At 51.8% G+C, this 18,336-nt stretch overlaps 5 protein-coding genes across 5 annotated transcripts; 2 read left to right on the top strand and 3 right to left on the bottom strand.

The window, feature by feature from the left end:
• Positions 1-306: 306 nt before the first annotated feature.
• J4E88_001930 (uncharacterized protein) lies at positions 307-1,750 on the top strand (the record flags this gene model as incomplete). Its single annotated transcript, XM_049395597.1, has 3 exons — positions 307-693; positions 804-1,536; positions 1,587-1,750. The coding sequence occupies 3 exons, from the start codon at positions 307-309 to the stop codon at positions 1,748-1,750; spliced, it is 1,284 nt and encodes a 427-aa protein (XP_049259461.1).
• A 586-nt stretch (positions 1,751-2,336) lies between these two features.
• J4E88_001929 (uncharacterized protein) lies at positions 2,337-3,752 on the bottom strand (the record flags this gene model as incomplete). Its single annotated transcript, XM_049395596.1, has 1 exon — positions 2,337-3,752. The coding sequence occupies one exon, from the start codon at positions 3,750-3,752 to the stop codon at positions 2,337-2,339; it is 1,416 nt and encodes a 471-aa protein (XP_049259460.1).
• Positions 3,753-4,128: 376 nt separating this feature from the next.
• Positions 4,129-6,507, bottom strand: J4E88_001928 (uncharacterized protein; the record flags this gene model as incomplete). Its single annotated transcript, XM_049395595.1, has 2 exons — positions 4,129-6,428; positions 6,477-6,507. 2 exons carry the CDS (start codon positions 6,505-6,507, stop codon positions 4,129-4,131), a joined length of 2,331 nt encoding a protein of 776 aa, XP_049259459.1.
• Positions 6,508-16,335: 9,828 nt separating this feature from the next.
• On the bottom strand, positions 16,336-17,594 carry J4E88_001927 (uncharacterized protein; the record flags this gene model as incomplete). The annotated part of the gene is made up of 3 exons (XM_049395594.1): positions 16,336-17,245; positions 17,291-17,518; positions 17,590-17,594. 3 exons carry the CDS (start codon positions 17,592-17,594, stop codon positions 16,336-16,338), a joined length of 1,143 nt encoding a protein of 380 aa, XP_049259458.1.
• A 349-nt stretch (positions 17,595-17,943) lies between these two features.
• Positions 17,944-18,271, top strand: MZM1 (Mitochondrial zinc maintenance protein 1, mitochondrial; the record flags this gene model as incomplete). The annotated part of the gene is made up of 2 exons (XM_049395593.1): positions 17,944-18,121; positions 18,171-18,271. The coding sequence occupies 2 exons, from the start codon at positions 17,944-17,946 to the stop codon at positions 18,269-18,271; spliced, it is 279 nt and encodes a 92-aa protein (XP_049259457.1).
• Positions 18,272-18,336: the final 65 nt, after the last annotated feature.

The following is an 18,336-nucleotide window of genomic DNA, read 5'->3' as shown; positions in this document are numbered from 1 at the left end:
AGGAAGGAGCACCAGCCATCTGCACCTGCCGTCCCAACCTCGCGACTTCCTTCATTCCCCGTCGTGACATAGCCCATTGTCTCCACCCGGCTTTGTCCTTCACCTTCACCATCACCAGCCCTACCGCCATCTCCACTTGCGCGCATATCGATACTGCATCCATTGTCAACCCAACGTTGAGGCGCTGCGACATCGAGCTTGCTGTGGCATTGTTTTGATTTTGGATATCCACAATTCGCCCTGTATTGCTACAACAACACCACAACTGCCCTATCCCAAACAAACACCCGCATCATCCCACCCAACATGGAGCGCACGCCGTCCCCGCCCCGCCGTGTCCACACGCCGCCCGCGCCGCTGTATGGAGACAACTACGAGCCGTTTTCACCGCGCCGATCGCGCAGAGTGGCCGCCCAGCACGACGCTCACACTCACCAACAGGAGCGGTCCAGCCCACGGACCAGGCGCGACATCACGCCAACGGCCTCTTCTCACGCCAAGCGTTCTGCAGCCCGCGCAAACGCTTCCTTTGCACTCTCACCCCCGTCGTCGCCTGCATCCCCACAACACCAACACCTCCGCTCTCCACGCTCGACCCGTCGCGCGCCCTTGGACCTCAACCCGCTCGACTCTGACTCCGACACGGCTGCACCAAGCTCGTCCCGGCGCACCCTGTTTGCAAACATGGCTCCTGTATGTTATCTGAGGTGACCGCCTGGGCCCGATGCGGTTGACAAACAACCGCGTCGAGTGCCGGACGGCCTCCACACCTACTACAACCTAACATGCTAACTTCTCCACAGGGCATGCTCCCCACTCCCGCAAAGACGCCGCGCAAGCGTCGCATCGAAGACGTCAGCTCGACCGCGCGCGTATTGTTCCCTGCCAACCGACCTTCAACCATCGACGAAGCCATGCCGACCCCGCGCAAGGGCCGCAAGACCAAGAACCTCTACACTCTAGAGAGCTTCGCCCAGCAGATGGACGAGAACACCGAAAAGATCCCCATCTACACCGACTCCAAGGAGCGCGTACCCACTCCTGGTGCTCAGACTGAAGATAACCCGTTCATCACCGTCAAGGGTAAGGGCAAGGCGAAGGCCGCTCCTCAAAAGTCGAGGAAAACCGTCGACCGAAAGACTGCCAAGATGGAGGCGGCTGTCGACCGTGACGAAGGCATGGTGTACATCTTCCGAGGCCGCAAGGTATTCCGCAAGTTCCACGACGACGCACCCTCCGGCGCCTCAGCGGCAGAGGAAGACGACGACCTCTCCGCCGATGACAAGCAAGTCCGCCGTCAGATTGGCTATGAGGCCCGTCGCCCGCTTACTCGTTCGTCTATCAAACCCCGCCTTCTGTTCCAAGCAGAGATCAAAGAGCGCGACCGCGCAAACGGTATTGAGACCGACGACGAGGAGGCGACCACCGACATCGATGCGTCCGTCGCTACCCCGAGTCGCAAGAAGGGCAAGAACGCCGTCCCGACCCCATCGCTACTTACATCGCCGCCGCCTACGACCCGCAAGCTCAAGAAGGGTAAGTCTCTTCTATCTTCGCCAGTGAAACCACCGCTTATACAGTAACAGAGATCTCGTTTGACTCTTGGTCGCGTGTCAAGTCAGCGCACAGCTCCAGCAGCTCCACAAAGACATCCAAGAAGCGCAGCGGTGAGCCGCTCGAGCGCGAGGCAGCAGACAAGCGGGCTCGCAGTGAGCACTCCACCTCATCTATGTCAATTGACAACATCTAACGGCCTTCAGCCCGTTCGTCTTGAACAAGTCTTCATCGTAGCTTGTGTTGAGATGCTATCACCAAGCGTTCCCAACTCATCTTTTGCATCAGGTCCTTTGTGACTGATTGTTTGCATAGCGAGCGTTTGCTTTTTGTGTTCTTCGACCTATGCGAGTCGGGGAACAGGATCAGGATACCCACGATTACATTACGAAAAGGTTCGCATTACTGACGGCCTTTAATGTTTGTTTGGTACTGAAGGGTAGTGGACGCCTTTCTTTGCCGAGAAGGCATTGTAATCGGTGTTTCGACTGGGAAATTTACTGGACAGCACGCATATGTGCGTTGGCCAGAGTAACTTAGTTAGTAAGTAGGGAATTCGGATTTGACTGCGGGATCACGGTATGCGGAGGCTTGGTATCTGGGCGTCTCGATGAACAGACACCGAGCTGGTATACGGTGCTTAGTGGTTGAATCGACGGTAATGGGAGGACATGGAAGGGAACGTAGTATATAGATCAGGGAAAAATACGAGTGATAACTCTGACCAAACTTATTTGCTGTGACCATGCCATCCTGTCCCATCTCTCCACAACACCCCCTTCTCATCGCCGTCCCAGATCAATATCCAGCACCTTGACCATCCCATCCTCCCGCTCTCCTCCTTTTGCCTCAACCCCAAAGAAGGGCAAAACACCCCTATTCACCACACCCTCAAAAAGCCCCTCAATCATCCCACTCAACTCCTCCCCGGTCTGCCTAAAATCCGGAAACGCATTCACCTCCAGTAGATACGTGTTCAGCTGTCCATTCGGTTCAATGCCCACCATGAAATCCAGCCCGAAAATCTCAAAGCTATTAGGCAGCGGTTGGAAATGAATCGACATGCCGCGGGCTGCAGCTTCAAACGTCGCGCCTGTCGTTGACTTGATTTGCTCAAACACTTTATCCTTCCAGTCCGGTTTACTCTCTAGTTTGACAGACCCGAGGTCGGGTTGTGCAGGTAAAGAGTCGGGCAGAGACCAGAATAACCCCACACTCCCCTCCCTATCCCCGCTCTCTTGTAAACACGTATTCGTCAGATGCGCGCGCATGGCTTCGTCGCGGTCGGTTTGTAACACGTCGTCCCAAGGCGGGACGTACGGACGTGCGGCGAAGAGGGCGAGCATGGGGCGGTAGATGTAGACTTGGAGAGCGGATGTGGCGAGGATGTAGGTGCGGATGTGGAATTTGCGGAGCGGAGAGGGAGAGGAAGGGGTTGGGGTTGGGGAGGGGGGGGAGAGGAGTAAAGGGGGGTGGATGTAAGGTTGTGCGATGAAGTGGCGGAGTTGGGATGTTATGATGCCGTTTCCCTCTTCTTTTTCCGCTTTCCTCTCGCCAGTACTGCCAATACCGCCGCCGGCGTCACTTCTCGCATCTGCATCCTCCTCTTCCTCATCCTCATCATCACTCTCAGGATCCCACTCCTCAAAAATCCCCACCAACTCCTCCTCACTACTAAACAACCTAATCCCCTGCCCCCTCTCACTCATCCCTGGTTTAAGAATCCACCATTCCTTCTTCTTCTCATCTTCTTGACTCTCATTCCTCCCCCAAGCTTCCTTCAACTCCCACGCCTCCACCAACGCATCATCCAAAAACTCGGCATAATCGACTTCAAACTCCACACTCGGCTTCACATGCCTCTTCAACACACTATCCGGGTACTTTGTAATCCAATTCGCGATGGTGGTGCTGAGGTAGTGTTTCCGGATTAAGGCTTTGCGGATTATGTAGGCGTTGGAGAGGGTGGTGGAGGGGTTGGATAGGAGGTGGTCGAAGTCGATGGATTCGTATTGCACCCATTGGAGGAGGGGGGATGATGGGCTTGGGAGCTGAGAGACTGAGGTGATGATTTTATAGGACGATTCTGGGAGACGTTTTTGGAGGGCGGCGAGGATGAGGGGTTGGACGTAGGGGTCTTCGTAGTTTATGAGGGCGTAGATCTTGTTGTCCGTGGTATTAGAGTCTGGGGCCGCCATGTTGGTGTGAGTTGAGTTTGGAAGTTGGTGGTCCTGCTCTTTCCTTCAATGGCGTGGTCGCACGTGCGTCGTTGGTACAGTCAGATGTCTCTCACACCTCTTCGAAAACTACACTTCGAAGTCTTGGTAAGGTAAACGCAGTATACAATTCAGCGTAACAAAGACGGGTATAATATTGTACAAGTAAAAACAAAAGGAAAGTCGTTAATGCGGCTTCGCTCCACGCTAAAGCCTTCGGTATCCATCAGCCCAGAAAAGTCGAAATGCCCCATCCCATTGCTCGCTTAGCTCTAGCCAATCAGCGAGCTGTTGTTACCCAAACGCCCTCCCCCTCATGTTTTTTTGTGTATGCCTCCCCTAGTGTTTTCCAAAAGAATTAAACAACTTCCAAATCATCGTCATCATCGTCGTCCATGGCAGCAATGAGGCCAGCGTCGAGACCGCCCAGACTCTCGCGTCCTGGCTCGCGGATGCCTTTTCCAGCTAGCAAGAGACGCGCCTTCTTCTTTGCTGGACTGGCTTCTCGTGTACCGCGGAATGCAGAAGGGAAAGAAGTGTCCTTCTTCGGTGATGGTATACGGCCGTACTTGAATCCCCAGCCGACGGGGTCGCTCGAATTGGAAGATTTCGCCGATGCTGTTCGTTTACGTTTAACAGGCGCCAAAGAAACATCGGCTGACGTACGGTTGAGTAGACTGGTAAAGTCTACATCGGCTGGTTTGTCGGGCTTTGCGCCTGAGGAACCTTGCGACGATGTGTACCCTCTTGCAGGGAGATTCTGTGTACCAGCACCCTTGAGCTTCATGTAGTCACCGCCGGTGCTGCCATCTCCCATCGTGCCGAGCTTCTTTGCTAGTTCTCTTTCCTTCTCCTTTTCGGCGAGTTGCTTGCGGAAGCGGTCTTCTCGGCCTGCTCCGCCTTCCCAGTTTTGGTGGTCGCGGTCGATGAGCTTGGCTGCGCCGCCGGGACGGGGTGCGATGTAGACGGTCTCGTGGAGTTCGCGGTCGTGATACTTGCCTTCCCTCTTGAGTTCATCACCTTTAGGGCCACCGCGTCGACCAAACATGCCGCCGCCTGGTCCTCCACCAAATCCGGTCATGGTGTTGACTTGCATGCGGCCTTTCTTGGCCTTGTCTACCTGGAGTTGGATGTGAAACTCGCAGAACTCAGTCTTGCGACCGTCGATCCACTGACCACATTCTTTGCCGTCTTTCCGTTGTGCATGGCAGAAGTCTAGATCTCGCGCTGTGCCAAGTTCAAGGATGGTATCGTCTGAACTTGATAATTTCAGTGAGAACTTGCCGGTGTCGCGATTCCTTGGTGGCATGATGTCCGGGTTGAGGATAGCAACAAGCGTGCCAAGAGGGAGTTTCCAGAACTGCGAGAAACCAGTGTCGAACAGGAATAGATCGAGCTCCCATTTGAGATCCGTGAGACGAATAACCATGAATTTGCCGTTCTGGTCCAAGTTCTTGTCCTGGCTGCCTTTGGTCTGGTCCTTCGCGGCGTTCTTGGAGTTTTGTGGCGTCGACTTGGAGCAGATGACCCCAAGAACAACATAATCGTTCTCCCAATCTGGCGGATCGTATTCTGGCGCCTTGACGGTCTTCAAGAGTTGTGGTATAGTAAGGACTGTCTTGCCTTCCAGGGTACGGGTGACCACATTGTGTTGCATTTCTCTCGACTTGAGGTGGAGACCAGAGAAAGATTCGAAACTAGGAGCATCTGCGCTTTCGTCGCGTGATGAGATCTCGGCGTATTTTGTGGCGGTCGGTGTTGAGCCAAAGCTGCTAGACGTAGCCTTGGAAGAGGACGAGGTTGGGCGGGAACTTTCAGGCCTGAAGGACAATGTGGAGCCTGGTCGTGGAGTGGGCGGACCCCCAAATGTACGATTCTGTAGACTTTGCGTTCGACTGTGATTCCTCAGAGCCGGCGGAGGCATGTCGCGTGAGGTCTTGGTGTCGGTACTCTGAGACGAGCTGGTACGTGATAGCGACGGCCGGTCTTTCAGCGCCTCGATGTTCTGCAGCCCAAATCCCCTACTCCGTCTCTGTTCGGCCTTGTCCTCCTTTTCTTCGCGCTCCTTTTCCTTGTTCCTGTTCTCTGCGATGCGCTCACTGAAGGACTTGATCTTGGGCGGCTCGACCTCTTTCGACGAGCCCAGCCGCGACATGCGCCCGCTGACTGCACTTCCCGGCCGCTTGAGACTAACGTCGCGGGCTGTGAGTCCCTTGTCTATGCCCAGCATGACGCGCGCAGGACTCTTCGGCTCGGTTGGCGCTTGTCGCATCCGTACTGGTGATCGTGGTACCTCGACGTCGGTCTCTTGCCTGGTCTCGGGCCGCGGCAGGTCGATTCTGCGCATGCTGGTGGCCATGCTCGCTCGTGATGACGCTCCATTTCGATCCAGATCCTGGGACTCGTTCTTCTTCTTCTGCAGCGCCTTCAGCTTCAGCTTAGCCTCGATGGCCTGGAGTTGCAGCTGGAGCGTCTCCTCATCCTCCTCTCCGTCGCTGCCGACTGGCACACCTCCGCGCGACATTGGGCGGCGTTTCGAGGGAGACGGCGATGCGGAGTCGCGCTGGCGGCGGCTCTCGTACCTCTTACGGCCAGATGGCGAGCTGAGAAGGGCTTCGACGGGCGACTGCGGGGGCCAGTTGGGCTGGTTGTTCTTGACTGTCACAGAGTCAGCGCATGCCGGGCATCTTCGCATGGGCGACTTACCTTTTGACTTGGGGCTCTCCCGCACGATCATTGTTGTGATGGTGCAATATCGGATGCGCGATCTCGCAGTGGCCCATAGCAACGCCAATACTGGAAAGCGGGAAAAGCAAGATGGGAAACAGTCGATCGTCAGGCAGGACTCACAAGCGCATAGCCCGGCCCCGTAGCGTTTGTTGACACCGGACTGTGGTTCACCCCAGACTAATCTAATCCGAAACCGTGACGTGACAGGGATTGCGCGTGTAAGGTTGCGCCCACGCGACGCGCCTGACCTCCGATTCTACCACGAATTCGAGACACCACTTTCAATACTGTATATGCCCAATTGGACCAGCAGACACCTCGCAATGGCACGCACACGCTCGAAACCCACAAAGGCCACGCCTAAAGAATCCACGCCTGAACCCACTACCACAGCCAAACCGCTGCCCGCAAGCACATCGAACCCCCCGAAGCTGTTCGTTCTGCCAAAAGACACATCCAAAGACGCGCGAATAGTCAGCCTCGACAACCCCGCAAACGATACACCATCACGATACTACTTCTGCCCGCAGAAAGGCTTCTACGAGTTCACGCGCATCGCTGCGCCGAAGAAAGACTTCAAGAGTTGGTTGATAACAGGAGAGAAGAGCGAGGATGACACCGCAGAGGAGACAGACGCCTCACGGATAGGCAGCGGCTACATCACCAAATCCGCCGATCTGTTCATCGCAACACACATCGACGTCCTCTTCCTCATCCTCCCCGCCCTCACACCAAAGTCAGCAAAAGACACGAAACAGCACTTCCTCGCCTTCGATGACTACCTCGACGCACTCTCATCCGCTTCACCACATTGGAAAGCGCTGTTATCGCAATACCCCACCCTCAAGACTATGATAGAAACCAGGATGCGGAAGATATGCGACACAGTCGACGCAGGCGAAGAGTCCATGTACCGGCTCTCGCACCCCAAGCTCCTCGAAGTCCTTCTCGCAAAAGCCGAACGCATGGTCAAGAAAGGATTGCCACCGTCGATGGAGGAGAGATTCATCAAGACAGCCCTGGAGATACCCATCATGAGCATAAAGCGCGAGGAAAGCACACTAACCACCACAACAACGCCCGACGGAGACGCAGAGAAGGAGAACAGCACAATAGTCGACTCGCAAACAAGCGTCACTACAACAACAACACCACCCGACGACGCCCCATCAAAACCTACCCTCACAACACCCCCCGAGATCCCCCACCTCCTCCGCCTCCGCACATCCCTAGCCTACCTCCTCTCCTCCTACACGCCCCCTTCCCTCCGCACACCCTTACTCGCCCTCCTAGCCCCACGCTTCACACCCCTCGACACCCACCTCTCCGCCATCTCCGCTCTAAAATCCGAAGCGCTGTCTCTACGCAGCATATCAGACAATATCTCCCGGAAGAGGGCGATTGAAGAAGACGATGAGAAGATTGCGGAAAGGGAAGAGAAGAAGCGGAAGAAGGAGGATGAGGAGAGGAAGAAGAAGAGTGAGGGGAGGGGGGTTAAGGCGCTGAAGAAGGTGGATACGAGTGGGATGAAGAAGATGAGTAGTTTTTTTCAGGTTAAGCCGAAGACGAAGTAGGAGGGGTGAGATGGGGAGGGGCTGGGTGAAGAGGTGGATCGTTTGGGTATAGAAGGAAAGTTGGATCGCATGTGTACGATAGTAGGGAAGTATTGATGGCGTGTGGTTGGGGCATTTGAGAGTTGACGATGATGATGACGATCATCATCATCACTATAAGAAATCGCATTCAATAATTCTGTGAACGAGCAGCGCACGCCATGTCGCTGTCATTGATACTTTTTGGAAAATAATAAGGGAAAAGAGAGCAAGCCAAGACCATGGTCTTGCCGATGCCGATTTTTGGACTCCAAGACTGGAGGTGTTGGAGAGAAGAGTAGTACAAGAATCCCAAAGGGTATTTATACAGGTCCCAGTCCTGCGCTAAGAGCACACATGATCCACCGTAAGTTTTGGTGAACGAGAGCAACGCACTCCATGAAGTTATTGGTCAAGGGTTTTAGACAACAATCGAGGGGAAGAGCAGGGCCGCAGCCATCAATGTCCCTCGCTCTTTATTTTTGGACTCTAGATTCGGAAGTGTTGTAGAGAAGAGAAAGACAGAAGCTGGAGAAGTATTTATACACGTTCCAGTTCTGCGCCGAGAACATCGCCTTTATCTCGATCGAGTTTGAATCGCGGGAGCAGCGAACTCTCATATGAGCCCGACTTTGGTTTTTGGAGAACGCCCCAGAAAGACAGACCCACTCATGCCATCATGTCATCAGATGTTTTAGACTCCAGTAGCGGAGGTGTGGTCGAGAAGGGTAAGGCAGACCCGAGAGCAATATTTATACACGTTCTAGTTCTCCACCGAGAACATTCTGATTGCGTCGCCTTGTTTATGCAGCGCGAGCACTTCTTTCTCATGTGATGTTGTGGGAACGCTTTTGTTGTTTCCAGGAACTTCGTCTTTCCAATATGGTTAGCCTCTGATTCTCTTTCAATTCCTCTCTTTCTTCGACCTCTCTCATACAATCTCGTCAGGGGTGTTTTTTTAAAGCGTCTCAGAGCCATGCGTTAGGTCCCAAATGTTTTGATGAAGTAGATGCACTCCAGAAGACACAGTCATATATCTCGTACGACCAGGTTTCATATGCGACAGTTATTTCGATGTAGAAGGCAGGAGAACCCCCAGGAACGGACCTACTTGTGTCCGTAAAGTGTTTTTGGGTATATCTGACGTAGAAAGAAACCCTTGTAGTTTTGGAAGTCGAAGGAGGAGCAGGCATGGTAGAGTCCAGACGAGACTTTTGGGTCGAAAGACATGCGCCTAATACGAATCCATTTTAATATGTGGGAGGAATGTTTGGGAAGAGAGAAAGCTCGCAGCTTGCATGGCGTTTTATATCCCCAGAACGAGACTGTCTTCTGGTATAGAAGTGAGGAAGACTGTCCGAAGCGAACATCGTTTTTCCAGATGCCTATTTTGGATACTGCAACCCGTACATGAAGGCTGCTATTGTTTCGGAAGTCGAACGAAGGAGCAGCCATGGACGCCTGCGCTTGCACTTTGAATCGAACGACATGGCGCCATCGTCGTCCTAGTTTTCAACAAAAAAGAGTAAGCTTCGAAGAGAGAAGAAGCTAGCAGCTTCGAACGCCGTTTATATCCTAAGTCTGACCTCTGTCACGTGGTATAGAAGAGAGGACGACTGTCTGGAAAGAGACATTTCGTTGTTGATTTTCTCTTTTGGACACATGTACAAATGGTATCATGTTTTTTGGGCGGAAGGACGAAACATACACGTCTTCTGCACTTCATGCTCTTGAAACGAACGACTTGAGAGGTTAGGATGCGTATTTTGATCAAGTAGAGAAGGATTTTAGCGGAGAAGAGGCTCGCAACTTCCACTGCTTTCATGACTGGAGCGTTGGACTGCTTTCTGGCATGAAAGAGGGGGGTTCAGCCAGGAAGTGTCATGAGTCCAGTCGTCCTAATTTCTTGAACACAGGCCGCAAACATGTCGGTCTTTTTGGGGGTTGATTCCAGGCGCAGACATAGCTGGACTCGAGGAAGACTTTGGACCGGACGACATAGCCATTTTTCTCAAGATTTTTGATGAAACAGGGTAGGTTGTGGGTAGATAGAAGGCTCGCAGCCTCTACAGCATCTTATACCCCTAGGACTAGGGACATCTTGGCGGTCGGTGGTACTGGGGCGATACGTCATGACCAGAATCGATGACACTGACAAAGACATCACCATAAAGACGCCGGTTTTAAATTTGTATTAAGGCTGGTGGGAATGACATAGCATTGAACGCTGGACAGTGACCATGAATGTAGTTCTTGTGTATTTCAGAACTGTTGCCGTTGCGTGTTTGAGTCGGAAGAAGAGCAGCACGCTCACATTAAGGCCAAGTGCGCTGTTTTTTTATCTATAAATGCGGAAGATCTACGAGAGAAGCAGCATGCTACGCTTCTGCCACTCTTTTGGAGTCGAACAACATGGATATGACATTGCTCGATTTCGATGGCTGGACTGCGCACTGAAAGCCCTGGAGGACATGGAGCGGTCATTGTGCGATTTTGGGTCTACCTGGAGAGACCTGAGGAAAAGGTCATGGAAGTGGATCTCGCAGAATGCTGGACATCGCGTTGTTCTTTCGCATATCCTACGTGGCCTCCGAGACAGCATATCCGGTACCTCGCGAGCTTTTGTCATCTATGCCGAGGAGGTGAGTGGAAGAAGAGCAGGAGAAAGAGACATACTAGTCTTGCGAACCTTGTTCTTGCTCGCTCTCGCAGAAATCAGACATACGTGTGGTGAAGGATTGATTTTGATTTTAAAAATAAGCGGATTGAATAGCTGAGGAGGAAGAGTAGAAACAATAGCGTTGATACCTACTCAGCGAACGAGGCCAGCTCATTCCGGGCTCATATCTAGCTTTCTAGTTGTTCAAACGTGTCCAAGGGGCTTGCAGGAGCATGTACACGGCGACGTCGCGAGAACTCATCCATCACATTAATGAGCGTGATGTTGATTGCTAATTTTGCATGCATATCAGATGGAGATAGGAAAACGCTGGAGATCGTTCATGTAGAAGTTGGGGTAGACTTTCGACATAGCCTCTCCATTCACCAATTTCGCCGCTCGAGAGAAGATCAGTCCACTCGATATTCGTGACAACTTTTCATTTTCAGAATATGCCTGTCCTTTTCGTTTGTTTAGGAACTGTAGGATTTTAAGAGCTTTCAACACATCCACATTTCCTCCACGGCTTTTTGGAGGTTTGAGTGTTTCTAATGCTTTAGAAAAGGAGGAAGAAGCAGATGCCTTATAGTAGAAGCTGTAGAGCCGACGGGCCCATGCAGATCAGGGCGTGGAGTTTTTGGGGACTAGCGAACTGAAATTCTCTCTTTGGTCTGCTGCATGATAGTCTTGTATGCAGTTTTGATATCGGTGAATGCATGCCGAATGCAAAGCTCGACTTTCCAAGCCGCGAGGCGATGCTCGACACATCAAAAAGGTCTGTGGGTATTTTGAAATGTTTCGGAGGCTGCTCAGAAGACGCCAGACATAGTAATCGGTTCATTTGTTTTTCGTAAGATAGAAGAGCAGTGTGATGAAGAAGAAGGTCAGCCAGATGGCGGGGTTTATATAGCCCTGCTGAGACGCTAACAGCCCCGCCTTCCCGCGACGTCATGATAGCCGCCACCACGACAACGACTCCGTTCATCATGATTCTGGATTGTTTATCTTTTGAGTAGCCTCTACATTTGACGCAGTGATCGCCGAGAGACTGATGCGTCGAAACTTCTACATTTTAAGGGCCTTTGAAGGGTTGAAAATGGTAACTGCGAACTTATCGCGCTCATAAACCAAGGCGCAAACAACGGCTTCGAAGCCCATGGGAGGTTGTATCTTATTGTTTTGGTGTTTCAACACAGAAGCAGCATGGAAAAGACACTGTCCGCTTTTACATCCTGCCCAGAAAGAGGACACAGCCATAGCGCCTTGCGAATCTGATTTGAGGATATCTGAAAAGACGACAGATTCTCCAATCATAGGGGGACCGGCTGCAGCTTTTAAAGAATCATGGATGAGGAGTATGTGAATGAGGAAGCGAGCAGCAGTTCCAGTGAAAGACTTTATACACAGTCTGCCGAAACCTCTCAGCGACGCGGCATGACATAGTGCTCGCGTCAATTTAGTCATGACAGCAGTAGTGGAAATTTTCGAGAGCGCAGCAAGTCCATGCATAATGGACGTCGTGTTTTCACAAAGACAGTCAGGACCACAGAAGGCGGAGCCATGTGGACTGATTATATGAATTTTGGTAAAGTAGGGAGAAAGATATGTAATGAAGAAATAAGAAGGTTGGCAGCCAGAAGGAGGTATCTATACACCAGCATGAGCCTCCATAGCACGTGACGGTCATAAGAAAAGATGAGAAAGACAACACCGGCGGCTTGTTCATTCACCGCGGTGGTGCATATTTGAGGCGGCACGATGCCGGGCTGTATTTGTTTCAGTTCGAAAGCACCGCCGGGAACGGACACATGAGAAGTCTACATGCTTCTTTTACTGTACCATGAGCAAATCATGACGAAGTATTGCGCCAAAAGAACGAAGGTCTCGCCCATGCGCAGTATCGATTACTGTTTTGAAAAATACGGCATTTTGAAGAATTACCATTCGAGGAGAGGACACACAAGGCCGGTGGACCTTATATACTTCTAGTCAAGTCCACAGAGCCATAAACAAGGCATCGTCGGATTATCGTCGCATACGCCGGAGCGTGCAAATTTTCGAGGGGACGCGACATATGGCTCGGGTAGTTACGATTCTAGCGACATTACTCTTCTCATGCCATCTTCGTTGGACATTTGAAGCACTTCATACGGGCTTGCAGACCGCAGCGAACATGGAAGCGTTGATTTCGAATTTGGAAAAGACACCGAGGCCATTCAAAGGTAACGCCGTGGTTTTGAAAGTTTTGAAAAAGACCAGATGAACGACACGGTTTTGAGAAGCCACGGAAAAAGAGTAGTATTTGAAAGGAAGAGCGAGAGCCTGGCAAAGAGAAGTATTCATACACAATACGCTGCTCCACACCATCCTAGGTATCATTTCGTGTTTCTTTTAGAAGCGATTCAGACATCGAGAGACATTGTAGCGTTTTCAGACATGAACTTCCTCCGGGAAATATTCCAAGTATCGCTCCACACCTTCCGCAGAACACCATGCGACCATAATGCGTCGTTTTTAAGAGAGCGCAGCCATGGCAGCAGGAATGATGAGTTTTGAAGATTTTGGGATAAAGAGGGGAGAGGGCGCCGCACATGGCCCACTTCGCTAAGGAGTTTGATCAACAGTGTTTTGGTATTTGGTGTGTGGAAGAAGAGAAGGAACAGCAGCGAAGAGGAGCTTTTATATGCCACTCCACAGTCGGAACACCGCGCAAGTGCAATGAGCAGTAATAACTCTTACTGCCTTCATGAAAATTTCCACTCTCACTTTCGCAGAGACCAGGGCCGAGCGGACAACACTGCTGCTGATGTTTTGCTTTTAGAGACGCCCCTCTCGCCTTTCATATACCAGTATGACCAGATTTTTGGTAATGCAAAGGCAGAAGCGGACGGACAATTCCATGACAGCAAAATGTGGGACATTTTGATGAAGCGAGGACAGACGTAGAAGGCAGATCATCAAGGTGATCTAGTCGCTCTTTGGTAGGGTGATGGAAGAGACGGAGAGCTTTCTCATAACAATTCTTTACTTGGGCTTTTTAGTGATGCGACAGCAGAGCCATGGAGACTTTTACTGCGGCTTTTGGTGTAAAGCACAGGAACGTGAAGGTATAAGAAAGTAAGAGACTCCAGCCCAGGAGGTGTTTATATAGACGCAACCCAGCTTAAAAGTCCGGGAGACCATGCGCTATGATCTTATTTCTTTTGTTAGGGAAGAGAGGAAGCGTAAGGCCCGTGGCTGGGTGATATTCGAGTTTTGAGAAGTCGACTGCTCAATCATTTTCTGGAGCCTGTCCTATTTTGGTGACCTTTGGGGCTGGCAGGAGACAGAGACCATAACAACTCTACGGTGAGCTTTAGAGTGGAGAAGCGCACTCATACGGAGTGCGTTGGTAGCTTTTGGTTGGGAAAGAGGAGGAGGCAGACATCGCAGTCTGCACTGCCCTTTTTGGAGTACCAAATAAATGTGGTGTGATGAAGAAGTAAGAAGAGCAGCAGCTGAGCGGGATCTTATACACTTCTGTGCACTAGCGCAGTCATGAACTGTTTTCTATTGAATTTCGCAAAGCCGAAGCATGACGCAGATATCTTTTGGTTTTGTGAGCATAGCCGCGTGCATCTCCGATTTACAGTGTTTCCAAGCGTCCAGACAGCCATAAAACACAATCAAACAGAATTTCAGAGGCAAGCAGGCAGGAAAACATTCCTGAAGTTTGAACGCCCTTTGGTAGACCACACCCACACATCGATGGGTAGGCGCGGCATTTTGAGACCGAGGAGGCCGACGAACACCATGGTAGGAAACCATGGTGTTTTCGAAAAACACTAAAGGTGTTTGGGATAATGAAGACAGGAACAGCCGGCAAAGAGGAGGTTTTTATACTCCAGCTACCGACAAAGCACCGCTCATGGTCGATGAAATGGCATTTTTGGTAGACCACAGCCGCACATGGTGTTGTTGAGAGTAACTTTTGAGAAAGAAGGAGGCAGGAGAACTCCATCGTCGGTGGTCATCAATGTTTTTTTGGTAAAATGCACCAGAGGTGTATGGGATAAAGAAGACAGGAAGAGCCGGCGAGGACGAGGTTTTTATACACCACCCACGCGTCAAGAACTGCACATGTTAACTATGTCAGGTACTTTTTCGGATCGTTGCTGAGTTGTAGAACCGGGGTCAAAGTCGGCACATTGAACGTTTTTGGGAGCATTTGTGGAAGCACAGGTTCTCACATATGGCTTTGCCTTTCGTTTTTTTGGAAGTCGAAGAAGAGAAGGACGAGCACATGAAGCTGTTGCCATGATCTTTCGTTTCCAGAGCGACACGCGCACACATGACTGCTGATGTTGAGCTTTTGAAGTCCACGGAAGGAGGAGCGCACACCATGCAATGTTCTCTAGGATGTTTTGGTAAAATTCAGGAAGGAGGAGGAGGAGCGCACACCATGTGCCATCAAAGTGAGGTTTTTGGTAAGACACAGAAAAGGTTGTGGAGTGTAGATTACAAGAAGCCAGAGGATGCAGTGAGGTTTAAATATCCGCCAGACCGTCACATTGAGACTGTGAAGAGGTCTTTTCTCACTCCATGTTGGTACTGTGTGATCTTTTCGGACAGACAGGCACAGCTCATGGCATGTCGTATGCGTTTTTTGACTGCTTCTCAGCCATTCCACAAACACCTGATAGTTTTGTACACCACATGTCTCTCTTTCTACAGCCTTTAAGAACAGCGACCGGTCATGTAATATTCATAATGAATTTTCCTCGACCGGCCATCCTGATCCCCGATCACTGTTTCTCGACTCCTCCCACAGCCATGGCGTTCATAGCAATATGTTTTTGATAATCCCGGAAACGGAGACATTTGCTAGACCTGTCTTACTTTTTCGAAAAGACAGCACAGTCGCCAGGACATTCGAACGCCTGCATGGAATTTTTGGGTAGATGACAGTGTTTTGAGAAGGCGCAGGAGGAAGTGCACACCATGAAAGAGAATCGTACTCCTTTTGATGAAAATGATGAAGAGGCGCAGAAAGAGCGCACACCATGTTGTTGTCCAATTTTGTTTTTGGTAAAGATGATGAAGGAGCCTAGGACAGAGCGCACCACACATATCGCAGTGAGGCAGATTTTTGGATAGAATGATAAAGAGGCGCGGGAGGAAGCGCACACCATGGCATAAGATCGAGACAGCTTTTGGAGAAACCCGGAGGAAGAGGCAGAGGCAGAAGCACACCCCATCGGTCACAAGGGCAGCTATTTTGGTAAAAGTGATGGGGCGGCGCAGGAGGAAGCGCACGCCATGTTCGGGTTACGTCAATTTTTTGGTAAATCCCGAATGAAGGATGAGTGATAAGAAACAGGAAGAGAGGGAGTAAAACGAGGTATTTATACACGGCCAGCGGTGCACGTGCTACAACTAAGAGAAGAAGTTGAGACGGTTCGATATCTTCAAATCCTTGGTCTCTTCTAGAAATGCTTACTATCATAGTGTAAGCCATATCGATATAGTATACATAACCCCCCTTATCCGCGCCCTTTTGATGCCATCCCGACATACCTAGACGCCCATGCCCACCATAACCTCCCTACTTCTTCCCCCTCCCCTTGGATTTACTCCTCGTATTCCGACTGGGCGGCGGCGTATCCTCACCACTACTATCCGCCTCAGCCTCAGCCTCAGCCTCAACAACCACACCTTCATCCTCCACCTCTTCCATCTCCTTCACACCCCCATCTCCACTCAGTCTATCCTTCGCCTTCCGCTCCGCCTCCCAATCCCTCACAAGCCTCGTAACATCATCTTCCCGCGGCTTCTCCTTCCCATTCCACGCACTGCACCCACCACATCTCCACCTCCCAACATCTTCGAGCGTGCGGGCACCGGGTGGAGCTTGCCCATTCACAAGTCGACACTCCGAACAGATCAAGACGAAGCGGTTCTTAGCCTGTGTTTCGTCTTCGCCGAGGAGAGCGTCGAGGATGCGGTCGTACCAGTGGGTTTGTGTGAAGGCGGCGGGGGAGTCGGCGGTGTATTGCTTGGTTAGGTCGACGGCACCGGTGTTGAATGCGTTTGGAGCGAATTCAGCGCCTGGGGCTTCTGGTGGGGGCAGTTGCTGTGGCGGGGATGGGCCTTGAGGGGATGAGACGTTCGACGGAGGTTTCTGTGGGGTATGCGGGAGTTGCTGTGGCTGGGGTCGCTGGATGTTTGCCGTTGGGGGAGGAGGCATGCCAGTGCGGGGGCCTGGCGGCGGCGCTGGCTTCTGAGGGCCTTGGGACTTTCTGCGGCCGGGGGAGTCGCCTTGTTGTGGCTGCTCGGGTTGTTTGGGCGAGGCGCCATATTTCTCTAGCAATTGTTGGGTCGAGTTGTACTTGGTGGCTTCCTTGAGGCGCTCAATGGTAGCGTCACGTTCTTTGTTCAGTTTCTTGAGGTAGGCTTCAGTGTTGCGGATGCGGTAGTCGAAGTAGCTCATGAGCGCGTAGCGGAGGCCGTAAATCCTGGAGGGTTAGCTATATTCGTCGCTGCGATGACGATGGACATACAAGACAGGCCCGCCAGCCACCACACTTCCCTCAATGGGACCCCAATTCTGCCAGCCCGTCACGAAGGTGAGCACGACCGCGACCAGAATATACGCGAAGCCGGTATAAAGCGTCCACATGACGCGCGCGCGTCGCGAGAGCTGCTTCTGTTTGTCATTGCGCGCGGCAGCTCTGTTAATCTTGCCAGTAAGAGTGTTGAGCGTCCTCTCGAACGAGGCGGCATCTTCGCTACCCTGCCACAGTCAGCAAGCGTATTAGCGCGTAGTTAGATTCGACGTACCTTCCAAGGCCAGAAGGACACCATGTTGGCTCTGGTAGATCGCAGCCCGGTGTGGGAGCTAGATTTCTACCGTTGAGGCCACCGAAGCGTTGCTCGTGTGTGGACCACTTTCAGCTGCGCGACGTCAGCGGGTGTCGGATCGCCAGCCGGGGGGACCCTGGCGGGAACGATGTCACGTGTGCCAACTTTCCTCGCGGAAGTTCCGAACGGAACTGATCGTTCTTTACAACGCTCTATTCACTACATACCGCCCCGACTCTACACGAAATGGCGTTAGTAGCATACCGGAACCTGCTGCGATCCGCGCGCATTGCCTTTCAAGGTACGTATTGCGACGCTGAACATCTTCTAGCGCTCACACAGCACAGGCGACATGAACACGCTCTTCGCCGCCCGCACCGAAGCCCGTAACAAGTTCGAGGCGAACCGCAACCTACGAATCGGAAGCGAAGAGTTGCAATCGTCATTAGTGCACGCGGAGGAAGTAGCCAAATTCCTACGGGAAAATGTGGTTCAAGGCCAAGCAGCGGACCCAGAGGGCGAAAGCTACAGTATGCTTCTTGCATGATTGTATAAAAGCTGGATAGCTAACGCAGGCAGAACTACGGATACACGAGCATACCGAACGAGGCGACAACGAGGATATCAAAAAGGGCAAGGGAAAGAGTACATTGGGAGGCACAAAATGCTGTTCCTCCTAGGCTTTTATGCACACCGAATGAATCATGATACCCATACAGTCCCAAACGCCGACCCAATGCAAGAA

Source organism: Alternaria novae-zelandiae (genome assembly GCF_023758075.1).
Source record: "Alternaria novae-zelandiae strain BMP 2774 chromosome Unknown scaffold_2, whole genome shotgun sequence".
Lineage (NCBI taxonomy): Eukaryota > Fungi > Ascomycota > Dothideomycetes > Pleosporales > Pleosporaceae > Alternaria > Alternaria novae-zelandiae.
The sequence above is the reverse complement of the archived record's forward strand: the minus strand, read 5'-3'. Positions and strand labels throughout refer to the sequence as shown.